This window comes from Athene cunicularia (genome assembly GCF_003259725.1).
Source record: "Athene cunicularia isolate RWA chromosome 10 unlocalized genomic scaffold, athCun1 chr10_part1, whole genome shotgun sequence".
Classification (NCBI taxonomy): domain Eukaryota; kingdom Metazoa; phylum Chordata; class Aves; order Strigiformes; family Strigidae; genus Athene; species Athene cunicularia.
In genome coordinates this window covers 1,159,783-1,172,643 of record NW_020799112.1, presented here as the reverse complement: position 1 = coordinate 1,172,643, position 12,861 = coordinate 1,159,783, and the positions used below count along the sequence as shown (strand labels likewise).

Genomic DNA, 12,861 nt, shown 5'->3' with positions numbered 1-12,861 from the left:
GAATTTTATTTTCCAAAATAAGGTATGAATAACAGATACGGAACATTTTAAAGTTCTAATATCAAGGTTTTTAGATTTAAAAATAACAGACTGCCTTGATATCAGAGCAGCATCCCACAAATTACTAGCTAGGCTGGTGCACAGACAAATGTAACAAGAAAACGTTTTCCTTACTCAAACACTCAAAGGCTTTTAGTGAGAATGTAGCAATATAAATACTTTACAGAGCTGAAAGAAAACTAGTACAGGAACATTGGTCTTCTGATACCCAGATACATCCTTGGAGTTTGAAAATGGAGACATCACGTATTTAAAACTCAGTAATGTTAAAAAATGACTCTAAAAACCACCACCCAGAGGAGGTTGTATACACTACTTTTCACTCATGGTGTGTGAGTACATGGATACATATGTGAGAATACAGGTGTCTGTGTACAGAAATACCTGTAAAATGGATATAAACAACAGAAAAAGGACAGAGCCCTCTGTTGTAGGTATGCTTTCTGTTTTATCCCCTTCCCCCTGTTTTCCCTTTTGCAAATGGCTGCTGGAACACCTTTAAATCAAACAATAAACCCATATGGCTCCTTGTTATTTACCATCAGCTGGGGTTAATAAAACATCATATACAATTCTGGTCCTCACAAGAAAGCCATAATTCATAGCTGTGATCTTACTATCGAGTATTAATAGCTCCACAATGCACAGAGAAAACTGGAAAGAGGCTGAAAAACAGCAGCAGGTTTAAACAAAAAAAGCAACATTTCTGACTCTACACCTCCCCCTGCAGGAAAATTAGCCAAAGCTATATGGAAGAGATGAAAATTGTAGCTTAAAGCTGATTTATATACCAGGGTGAAGAAAAAAAAAAAAGGGAATTTTCTACTGGTAGTTTACACTGCATAAATCTTAAAGAGTTGCTAGCTCAGACTTCAGTGGGTTTTCTGATTTAAGGCATTTAAAGTTCTGATTTACTCCAAATAAAAATGTTTTTATTTAAAAGACAAATTCCTATGCTGATCATTCAACATAAATGTCTTCTAACATGTGCTGCTCAAGTTTAACCTTATGGTAAAGTGGGAAGGTCTATAAATAAATCCACACTTGTGACACCCCCTGGACTTCCCAGCACCACAGCAAGGGTCCCAGTGGCAGAACCAGTCTGGTTACTGGGAAATCTCCATTAGCAGTAATGGCAAGATACCACTCCGCAATCCTGGCTCCATTTGACAAGAGAACGGGGAACTACACAAACTAGCACAAGTACATTAGCCTGATCATTATTACACAAAAAAATTGATTCAGGACTAATATTGCTTTATTCAAGTCTAAATTACGAGTCAAACAACACTGGGGTGAAAATTCATAACAAATGAGTACTTTAAAAAGGAATTTGAAAAAGTATAATCTTCTTCATCTGCTTAAAAAATCAAAACTGAAAGTCTTGTTTCCTCTGCGTGAGCCAATTTTGACCATCAGCACCAGTACTGCTGAGCCGAGACACGTGCTCTGAACAGAAGAACGATCTGAAAGAGCTTTTGCTATTTTTGCTTTTAAACATAAGCTAATCTAGAAAAAAAAATAGGCTGATTCACACAACAGTTCTCACATCCCTAAGGATGCAGACACTACACTTGGAGATACTCAAGGATCCAACACCTGGCATAGCACCCCAACTGTTATTTTCTCCATTTAAACCATTATTTTTTCTGCTTGATGCCTTGTGCTCTTGTAGGCAAGAAGGAGGCTGAGCTCCCTCTGAGTGTCTATTTGCTAATGCTGTTCCTAAATAAGGGAGATGGAGTACACCATCACAGAAGGCTTCTGAATAAAATGGCTTATAAATAGCACAGAAGGTCTGAGGTATTAACTGGTGACTCCTCACTGTCTCCTCCCACAGCAAAGCAGGGATGGAAGACATTTCCCCCGCAAACGAAGCAACACTGGCTGCAGGCATTCCCAAAATAACCCGGGTAACCAGCTTCTCATTAATTCCAGTATCAGGAACACAGTAGTTTTGGGATTTCCAGTCTAATCCTTCCTTTGGCTTAAATTCTTATGCTTAGTCTTTTTCTGTCTACAGCATGAGGTATTTTACCCATAAATTGAAACTAAAATCATTATAGGGCATTTGTAAGAAAAAGCTTTCCTCTTGAAAATCAAAATAAAATTATAACAGGGAGAAGACCACAACTCAGCCCTGACAGTCTCTGAAACTTCCCACTTAACAGGGAGTAACATCTAGAACCCATCCTCATTTCATCCACTACCATTATATTAAAAGCATATTATATGAGAAGAATATATATTAAAAAAATATAGAAGTTGGTCTTGCAAATGGTTCAGCACTCCCTACTACAAGACCCTGCTTTTTGAATATCCAAACTTCTTCCAGACTTGTTGCCTCAGGATGAAGTTTTCCATGGTTGGATGTCAGTTCTAGTATGAATATTTGCCTGTGCAGCCTTCACTCTTCCCTACTGCACAAATATCTTAACCATACAGTCTTTGATTACACAGGCACATCCACAATTAAAGGAACACACTGGTATTTTCACTGGGTGCCTTGCCTCCTAAGGATGACAAATATAAAAATGAATCAAGGTCAGACAGTGAATGAACTGTTGAGAAATATTAATAAAGCCATGACTAGATCACAGGACTTCTGCAGCATCTGTTACGCAGCTTAAAATGTCTGCAGCAAAGGGGACAGACCCTGGAAGGAGTGAATGAATGCACAGACTCTGTGTTAAGATGCGGTAAAACTGCTCACAAGACAAAAAACCTCACTCTGATTTCTGTTAGAAATCACCCAACCAGGCTTCCTGAAGGCAGCCACTCCATGCCCATCCATCGTTTCCGGCTGTACAGCTTGAGAGCAGGTATCTCCCAGCCAGTGCTCACTCCAGCAAGTGGGATGGGCAGTAGCCCTGCTCAGGCCATGGAACTGTTGCAGTCTCTGTGCTCATTAACTCTGAAACTGCAAGACCTCAAGCACTGGGGAACACAAAATTTCTTTAATATATAATGCAGCGTTTAAGTAGGACACAGAAATACCTTGCAGCATGAGGGAATTTATCTATGGGACTTGATAGATGAAGATTAACACGACAACTGGCTATGCACTGAATAACGAAGGTATCTTTTATTTAAAAAGCCTTCAGCGACCTGTTCCTTTTCCAGTGAGTCCCATCATTCCTGTGTAATGGATGATGTTGGAGAGCTGCACTAAAGCCAATGTATATTTCACTCAAGACTCCAAGGCTCAAATTCAAGTTGCACAGACAACATTACTTCTGGCATTCTTGAGTGGGATGCATCTCCTTTAACTTAAGTGTCTGAAAATTAAGACATCTGAGTTACTTGCCTTGGGCTGTCTTTGAAGTAAAGAGAGGAATACACATCCTCAGGGAGCGATTCACTGCATCCCAAAAAGGTGGCTGGGAGAGGTCAGATGGCATCAGATGGGCTTTGCACTGACTAAATGCAGAGCACTGGTGATCTGCTGAGACTTGTTCTACATCAGAGATATCTCAAGTCAGAAAGATGAATCTCACCCTTCCTAAATTTGTTACTTACTATTTTTACTAAATTATTTTTAAATTTGCAATAGGAGATGCCATTTTATCTGTAAGCAGCACACCAACAGACAAACATGAAGTTGAAAAAAGAAACTTGTCTAGCACTTTCAAGGGAACTTCAAAAAATAAATTTACCAATTTAAATGTGATCCTAAAGTAATATGTGGCAGTTGTAGTTAGATCCTCTAAAGCAGAGCTATTGTACTTCACCCTCTTCCTGATTCTAACCCAGTGTAATAAATTTCTTAATTATCAAATAATATAAAGACACTCAGATTACACTTGCCAGAATTCTACAAAAGGTGGCATTTTTATGGCACTTTTCATTGCCTAATTAGGTTTGCAAGAGGCTTAAGAAGCAGATACAGATTTTCCTCTTTACAGAGAGGAAATGAAGTAGGCTGTCAACTGCCAAAAGACGTAAAGCTAGAACTGAAACTATGAATCTTCTCATTTAAAAGTTAGCACTAAAATTTTACAGTGATAGCAGTCTTGTCAGAAAAACACACCTGCTATGCTGACTGCAAAGGATTCCCCGTTCCTGTAATCACGGATATTAAGGTACACACACAAGAGGGCAGAGCTGTGCTAGCACATTCAAACGTAAATATTACCAGTTCTTTGTGGTGCAGGGCTTACTGGGCTGCTATTCTGGGGAGAAGAGGATGAAGTATACTATACCATTTAATTAAGCCAAAATGATAACTCATTTTTTAATCTCACCACTCAAAACTATCAGCTGTATCAGATCCTGAACAAAATACACACAGCACTACTACCCACCTATTGCGAAGAGATGAAAATAATCAAATTCTCTTATATAAAACAGTGATGTAATTACCAACTAATCTATGTTATTCTCCCCACAAGGTTGTAGGTTCAGACTAAAAAACCTTGACTTGCACATAGCTAAATGGAAACCAATTGGCAGGTACATACACAGGAACTGCATTTGCTCCCCCACAACCATGACATTTCCACTAATGCCTTTTCTTTTTGACACACTTTAAAGTATTAATTAATTTAACTCAAGGGGGTTGTTTTTATCTGGATTTCTCAGGCAGCTTCACTCTTACAAGTTCAAAGACAGCTTTGAAGCTGGCTCAAAGAATGGATTTATATTGATTTAAGAAAATGTATCAGGAATTCAGAAGTGATCAGTGCACAGAATCACTCCTCAGGGTACTAAAAAGTTCCTGTTCTTCAGAGTGCTTCATCCATTAAAATACTTACAGGATCCCTTAAAATACCTTCAGGAGCAAGAGGGATCACCACTGGTTCATCTGTGTGAGCAGGAACCACCCCGAGAGATTGATCTACTTCTGCATAATCTGAAAGTTATTTATTATCTAACAGTCACATTTTGAGACTGCTTATTGTCATGAGCACTTCCTAACCAAAGTCAGTATCAGAAAAAGTGAACTTTACTGCCCATTAGATCAGCATGTGCAATTATTTTTTATTAGAACCCACTGACTACCCTTGGCTTCAAAGATGAGCACCCACATGAAAAGGATGGCACTGCCAGTATTTGAGCTAAACACTGACACGGGATTTAGCTGGACGAGAATAACACACGCTACTTGAGAAATTTCAAAATTCAATTAAACAAAAGAAACTACCCTGGTAAGATGCAAAATACTGTGTCGTTGTTATCTATACAAGTCTCAGGTTTCTGTGTGGTAAAAGTGTGGTAACTTTGAGCCACAAAGAACACCACCCTCATTACCGCAGAGTTTAGGCAGGATACAACCACAGATTTAAAACACACATTTACATTACACACTTCCTTGTTTCTATTATTGAATTTATCTGCAACAGCCAATCTAATCAAACTTTGCACAGGGACACCGAGCAGTTGTGTGTTTATCACTGATAAATCTACTTCATCAGCTGTTTTAATCTTGGGTCAGCAACTTACTTTGTCTCTGAAATGGAGAATGTAATACAAGTGGAGAGAACTTCATTTCCTCCCTTTCAATGACCCACAATGGCTTTACAAGACATTTCTGCTAGTTATGCTTGTAATTATATAAGACAGAAGTCAAACTCAACTTTAAAAAAAAAAAATAAAAAAAGATGAAGACTCACAAACCTTGAAACCTCCAGACACCTGGTTTACTTTATAGAAGTGCTCTAATGTGAAGTGGTGAGCGTGTTAAAATGCCTAACAGGCTGACCCGACCAGACCACACTGAAATTTCTCCCACGCATCTCGCCTGCACCTTTCAGTGCCATCTTCAGCAGCACTCCAACAGGCCAAGTAGTGCATTGCAATATATCCATTTATATGATATTTTTCATTTAACGTCTCCAGATGTTTTGTTAACTGAAAGCCTGCAGCATCCAAAAGCTGTCATTGAATATTAGACCAATCTTGTGGTTGATAAATGGAAAGAAACAAAAGTCGAAGTGCTTTGCCAAAGGTCACAATTAATCCAAGGCAGAATTCCTTGCTTCAAACCCTAGAAAAAAACACACCTAGAAAGCACCCAAAACAATATCCCAGTGCCCAGGAATGGGGAGAACACTTAATTCCTGTTAATATTTTTAAAATTTACAAGAGGAAGATTTTAGCTTTGAAAATTATCTACCTGACCCTTCCTTGGGTAAACATAGAGGTGGTTGGTAACAATTCAGAGTTCTCCTTCACAGTCTAACGGATTTCTAGCCCAAGTTCTTCCCAGTAACTCAAGAGAAATGTACTTTATTTTGCTTCAGTGTATTTATTATAGTATATACATATTTAGGATTCTACCCTGTTATTAAAAAGCCATCACTGTATCTCAGAAAATCTGAGGTCTAATATTTGTGTAGAAATCCAAATGCATTTAAAATTGTTCCATTAACCTCTGACCTGTTATTAGACTAACATGAGCCCAGAATTTCCTTTCTAAATTTTTTTTCCAGGATAAAGGGAAATAAATTCAAGTTATGTTCCATAAAAATCAACAATACAAGCTGGTTAAAGTGCTTCTCTGCTAGAGTACTATCAGATACTATAAAATGAATTGATTTGCCTGTGTGGCAAAAAGAAAAGTGGAAAGATGGGAGTCAGCCTATCTCAGTTTAAAACCAGTAAAGCATTTAGGAAAATATCTGATTAATTTAAAATGCAGCAGGGAGATTAAAATGCCATCTCAGCAGGCTATATTAACTCTACATCGCTTCAAGGAACAGAGCTCCCTTTATTCTACCATCAATTGCTTGGGGACAAAATATCAACATGGGAAGAGTTATGGATCTTGATGTAGCAACAAAGGGAATTGATTTTCAGAGCAGCTCTCCCCACGGGGGGTAAAGGACAAAATAATGAATGGTTTTAGCTACTAAAGTGTCAGCTGCTGAGTAATGATTGTCACCAAGTGTAGCTACAAGATACTCCGAGGAGCTTGCCTTCCACTGGTCCCTTTAATTTAGATTGCTAGATGTAGATGTTAGATATTTCTAACCTGATTGTTGTGTACGACGCCTTTCCCACCACCCCACCCCCCCCAATCTACTCCAGACCCTTTATACGCTTGTTGAATCTCATTGTCTTCCCTTTGGGCTGACCTGCCTGCAAGACAGACTCTCTTAAATCCCAGCCTTTCAGACTTTTGCAACCTAAAAGCCACGTGGACAGGTCAACCTTGACAGCAACTAATTCAAGAGCAAATTCTGCCTTTTGCTTCAAAGTTATTCTTGTTTATCAGCCATAAAATCAGGTTGCTAAACACTAGTTCTAGGTTTCCATTTTTTCTTATCTCACAGACAGGATCAAAGGAACATCCATAGGAGGAAAGCAACCCAACAGTGAGGGGAAACTGCTCGACTCTTGGGATGCACAGTTCAACAGTATTCAATATATTCTCATCTGCACCACAGCTCGGACTGAAAATGCAGTTTTCTGGTGTTCCTTCTGGCTAAGCAACAAAACCCACATGTGTGGTTTGTCATTCAAATTATTTTTTGAAAATTTGAGATCACATTTGCAGAAACATACATTTACTACTTTATTTCTACTCAGTACAAACACAGGCAAGCTGTTACAATTGAATCCAGGCACTGTGATGATTAAGTTAGGACTTCAGCAATGACTTGGTCATACTCTACTTCATTCGTGTACAACAACATTATTTAGTTATTGCAATACATGCTTTATTTGGGCACAAATTTTATCCACACTGAACAGTTCACAGGAGACCATATTACACCATATGGTCTCTGTATTTCATAGACCAGCTTGCCTTAATGTTCATTACAATATCTCTCTTGCATCCCACTTGAAAATACAATGCAAATATCAAAAGGCAAGTTGCTGCAACAGAAAGTTACCATTCAGTGTTTAAAAATGTCAGTTTAAAATAGGTTTAGCAACACTCTTTATTCAAACAGAACTTATGTAGATTTGCCTGGCTCCTTCAAATTCACCATAATTCTCCTCAGCCAAACTAAAATAGGATGAGATACTCCATTAAGATGTTCTGCAAAAACTCTATTAAAAAAAACCCCAAGCCTGTCATGGGAAAAAGATGCTATTCCTTCCTGCCAGACTCCACAATAGCATATACAACATCACCTTTGTTCTTTCCCCTTCTCTCTTACGTGCCCCCGACATCACACCCCCACACAAAGGACACTGTTATATCACTCCCTATTACAAATCTTTTTGCTGCCCTCATTTCCTAAAGATTAACGATCGGGCAGCTCAAATCAGCTTTTGCCACTGCACTAAAGGCAACACAGTCAAATCCTAAATGGCAAAGCACAAAGGCTTCCAAGGCATTTCATTTCAGAATGACCTGAGGTGCCAGGTACTGGAGATGCCTCCATTTACCTTAAGAGACAGAAAACAGAATGACAAAAGTCACAGGCTAGATTATCTTTTTTCTTCACCATAGATAATTTTGAGTCAAGGGTCGTATTAGTATCAAAGGGAAATCCAGAGCCACGAGTAAGTAGATTTCATTTACTACTTTCTCCCCTCTGGTATGCAGCTGGGCGAACACCAATGCCAAATGAAGGAAGGAGGTGGAAGGAGCATTGGCTGTTGATGGAGACAGACCAATTCTTTCGCACAGCCTTTGCCCATCCTCGGACTTGCAGCCTTAAAACCTGAAGGAACATTGGTGGCTCTTTTTAAAGAAGCATCCAGCTTGGTTTCAGGGTTGTTAATGTGAAATGCTGAGCAGCAGAGAAAACTCCTCCTCGGCAGCCACAAACAAGCAGCTCTTTATCAAACAGCAGGTGGGATCTGGAGAAGAAATCCCATTAAGAAAGCTGCAACTGCCACAGTTCATTCTCCCAAATAATCAATATTAAATTGGGCACACTTAAAAGCAGGAAGGCACTTGACAGACAGTTTAAGAAGCAAGCTGACAGAGGCAGGACAGCTTCTATCCAGCACACCTTCACAGCTTCTTTGTAAGACTGATGGCCCCATCTTTCTTTTTCAGCTATTCTGGTCGCTCATGAATTATGCAGAGTTGATTTAATAAACCTCAGCCCGCCAGGAAAGAGTGCTGGGGAGTGATAGTCCACCTCTTGGCAAACACCATAAGCCTTGTCCCTCTACAGATGTTTTATTTAGAGAACTACAAACGTACACTGTCCTGTAAAAACAGTGCAAATATCATAGACAGGACTTGCTCAACAAGGCAGAACTAAGTGGGTGTTACTGAGGATGAGGAGGAGATCAGAGTCATAATCTTTACAGAAAAGGATGGAGATGAACCATCTCACTAAGGAGTGAAGCAGTGCCTCCACAAAAGCGATGCTAATTGGTTCAAAGTAACAGTAATCCTTGCTCTAAAAGAGTTGACATCAAGATACAAGTAAATTTTAGTTTCAGTTTTACTTGCACACAGGCCTGAAGCAATAGCAATGTCTTCCTCTCAGCTCTGGTGTCCTGGTTCAACTAGGAAAGGGTCAAGTTTTCCCCAGCAGAGAGAGAGGGAGAAGGGATCTCCAGCCGGGTTATTCATACCATGCTGATGTCAGGTCCAGGGGCGGGGCCTTTTTACTTTCACTTTTGGTTTTGGGGGTTGCGACGCACGCGGCAGGCTTGTTCCCTGACCATTTTGCGGTATTTCTCTGTATATCTTTTGTCTTGTTCACTGTTATTGCTGTTTATTGTTGTTACCATTGCCACTGCTGCTATTCAGATTGTTTTATCACACTGTTGTATTAAATTTCTTCTTATTTCAGCCCAGGGTCTGTGCTTAACTTCCAGCCCGACTGGCTGCGGGTGAGGGAAGGGCAACAGCAACGTGCTCTCTGGTCCCGGCAGGGCTTAAACCTGCACATCTGGGCAATGTAGAAAAAAGCCTTGGATTGTGCAAGCCAACAGCTGTAGGACTAGTGAAACATCAAGCACCATCTCCAGGACAGCCATGTTCTGCTCAAGTGCTGGAATTCTGCTGCCAGGAATCGGGACTACGTGATATTAGCCTGACCTCCCCAAAAGAAAAGCAAAGTGGCTCTTCCAGCCTCCCAAAGCCTAGGTGCAAGATGAAGAACTTCATCTTTAGGCAGAAACTATGATGTAGTACTCAGTTGCCAAACAAGCCCCTTTTTAATGCCAGCATTATCACCAAGGCAGTCTCCATAAGAAGGAATTTAGAAATATCAAAGATTTCCTCCTAAAGTGTACTCTGACAGGCACATCACACATTTGGGGTAGAAAATGGCCCAAGTACAGTGCTCCAACTGAGCTTCCCTGAATTAAAAGGTAAGGGAAAAGAAGGACTCCTTCTGACTGACACTGTAAGTATATTGGGGCTCTAGCAACACTGCAGAGTTCACTCTTAATTATAATCTGAATTGATGGGCACTTAAGAAAGGAAAATCCACAAAAAAAAACCCAAACCTCATCTTAGGTAGGCACAAAAGTCTCTACAGTGAATGGATCCATACTAGGAACGTGAGCACAGATCAGCACCACAGAGAAGGAAACATTTGCTGAGTGCGCCGGGACAAATCACATCACAAGAGTGAGGGAAGAGGGGAGAGCAGAGGCTGTGACATCAAATTATGCTGCAGGCTCTACCAGACCCCTCAGAAAACATCAGACTTTAGTCAAACATTTTGAACCGATAACTGAAATTGTTCCTGTTCCAGTTCAGATCCAATCAAGATTTCAAAACAACAGTTCAGACTGAGTTAATTAACTCTCAGTATGAAAAAAAAAAACAAACCAACAAACCAATAATTAAAACCAGTTACAACCTGACAGCTTTGATCTCACTTGCACTTCCCTTCTACTTCAAAATTTAGAAAAATGCAACATGAAAAGTCAATGAGGCACAATGTTAGCTTCCCAAGATCATTTCTACAGCATGACATTATTCTAAAGAACTTAAAATGAACAAACTCCTCTTATTATTTAAGAAGATAAATTAATACCAAATTCATTAGCAGCCCAGCAAGTATGTACACAATAAAACCAACAGTCTCTTAGATTACAAGCACACACGATACAGGCTGCAGGTACAGTAAGTCAGCCAGCAACAGCACTGAACTAGTGATCATACAGACCCTAGAAAAAAGTACTTGTCCTCAGCAGTTTACAATCTAGATAGTCTTGTCTTTTCCCAGTGGATGCTTATTTCTTACCAGACAGCTGCACACACTATAAAAGAAATCTTAAAATCAACCTGCCCAAGAAATACAATCATATCTTCAAACAAACCTTTTTTATTAAGGGGTTTTGGATGTTCTGTAGCTGCTGGCAATGAAGAAACCTGAAAAGACAGAAAAGAGGAATATTAAATACACCAGGCAAGGTTTCTTGAAGATCTGTTCCAGAAAATAAACAGAAAGGACAACTGGCAAATCCCAAAAGAGGGCATAAAAATAGCATCACTGCTGCTAGACAAACTCTGCCCTGCCAAGCACTGCTCTTCCCTGGCCACAGCTAGGTAGAGATTTCTGTTCACCATGTAGATTAAATAAAACCACTCGTTTTACAGTACATTCCTGTTCCATAGGCTCAGTGATATTTATTAGGATTCTAGAAAGTGATTGTTACCTTGTAAAACAACAAAACTCAAGCATTTAAGATGCTAATTAGAGATCACACAGGAAAACGTCAAAAACATTTATTATAAAATATTTATAAAGTTCATTAGAACAGAGTCGTTCCAGGGGAACCATCAGCAGGTGCATGAGCGCAGTGGGTCCCATCACAGGGTGGGCAACAAACCCCAACCTGCAAATACTGCCCAGAGCTCACAGACAAGCATGTACTGAGTCCGTGGAAAATAAATGCATTCTATACTTTTTTCTTACTTTGCATCAAAAAACAAGCCTTCACAGAAGCGAAACATGATTACAGGGAAGCAGTTTTTCTTCTGACTTCCAGTTTCTTGGGGACAAGACATTACTCGCTCTTTTTCCCCAGACATAACACAGGATTTTATAGATTTTTATATGCATCGCATCTCCCTTTCCTTAATAAACAACTTTTTGAAGTGGTAATTCAGTCTGCCCTTGTTCCTTGTAATGGTTTGGAAACATCTTCTAGCTCCACGCTCTTCTACTGGAGATGGGGAAGATCAGAGATCCTAAGTACAGTATCTGAGACATGGAAAATAACCCAGATGTACACAGAAAAGGCTTTTACCAGGTTTGTTTCTTAATAATTTCTTACATTTTATTCACTTTTCTGATTCCTATTGTGAAAAGCTGAGTTGGTATTTTCACAGAATTATCCAACTCCAAGCACTTGTTCCTAAGCAGCAATCATCAGCACAAAGGCCCTTTCTTTTATATTTGCAATTTTTTTTTGATCGGTACACATCATTCCAATTCTAAGTCCTAGCACTCAGCACTGTAAAGTCTTTCCTGTAGTTTCTCATATTTCCTCCTCACCTTAATAATTTTCTAGCCATCCTTTTGTTCAGATTATTTCTACTTACACTGAACAACACAGGCCTGGAACAGATCCCTGCAGGGCTTCATTAATGACCACCCTCCACCACAAAAAAAGAGCATGTATTCCTTCTTTCTGCTCTTCACCTTTTAATCTGATATCTATCCATAAGAGGATTCTTTTTTGCCTTATTCCAAGTCCATTTATTTTCCTTACGAGCACCTAACAATAAGAAATCAGGTTGCACGACGCAGCCTGCTCGAGGGCAATTTTGCAGGAGTATCAAACACAGGGGGAAGAATGATCTGTGATGGACGTCGAGAAAGGTTTAGGTTTCACTAGACGCCGATGAAAGTCAGAACTGCCGTTATGTTTTCACTACCAAGTGTGCGAAGCTTCAAAACTCGCTCTTAAAACACCTCCCGC

The 12,861-nt window shown here is 39.7% G+C and overlaps 1 protein-coding gene across 2 annotated transcripts in view; it reads right to left on the bottom strand.

Annotated features, from left to right (window-relative positions):
- BBS4 (Bardet-Biedl syndrome 4) overlaps window positions 1-12,717 on the bottom strand; it is a 41,116-nt gene extending 28,399 nt beyond the window's left edge. The window contains exons 1-2 of one of the 2 annotated variants that reach the window (XM_026855646.1): window positions 12,582-12,717; window positions 11,255-11,305 (exon numbers count right to left, since the gene is read on the bottom strand). In XM_026855646.1, coding sequence (XP_026711447.1) covers window positions 11,255-11,305; window positions 12,582-12,604 — 74 coding nt within the window. In that variant the 5' untranslated portion in view covers window positions 12,605-12,717. Of the gene's footprint in view, window positions 1-11,254; window positions 11,306-12,434; window positions 12,470-12,581 lie in introns of those variants that run through there. The other variant, XM_026855647.1, reaches the window with a different exon arrangement.
- Window positions 12,718-12,861: the final 144 nt, after the last annotated feature.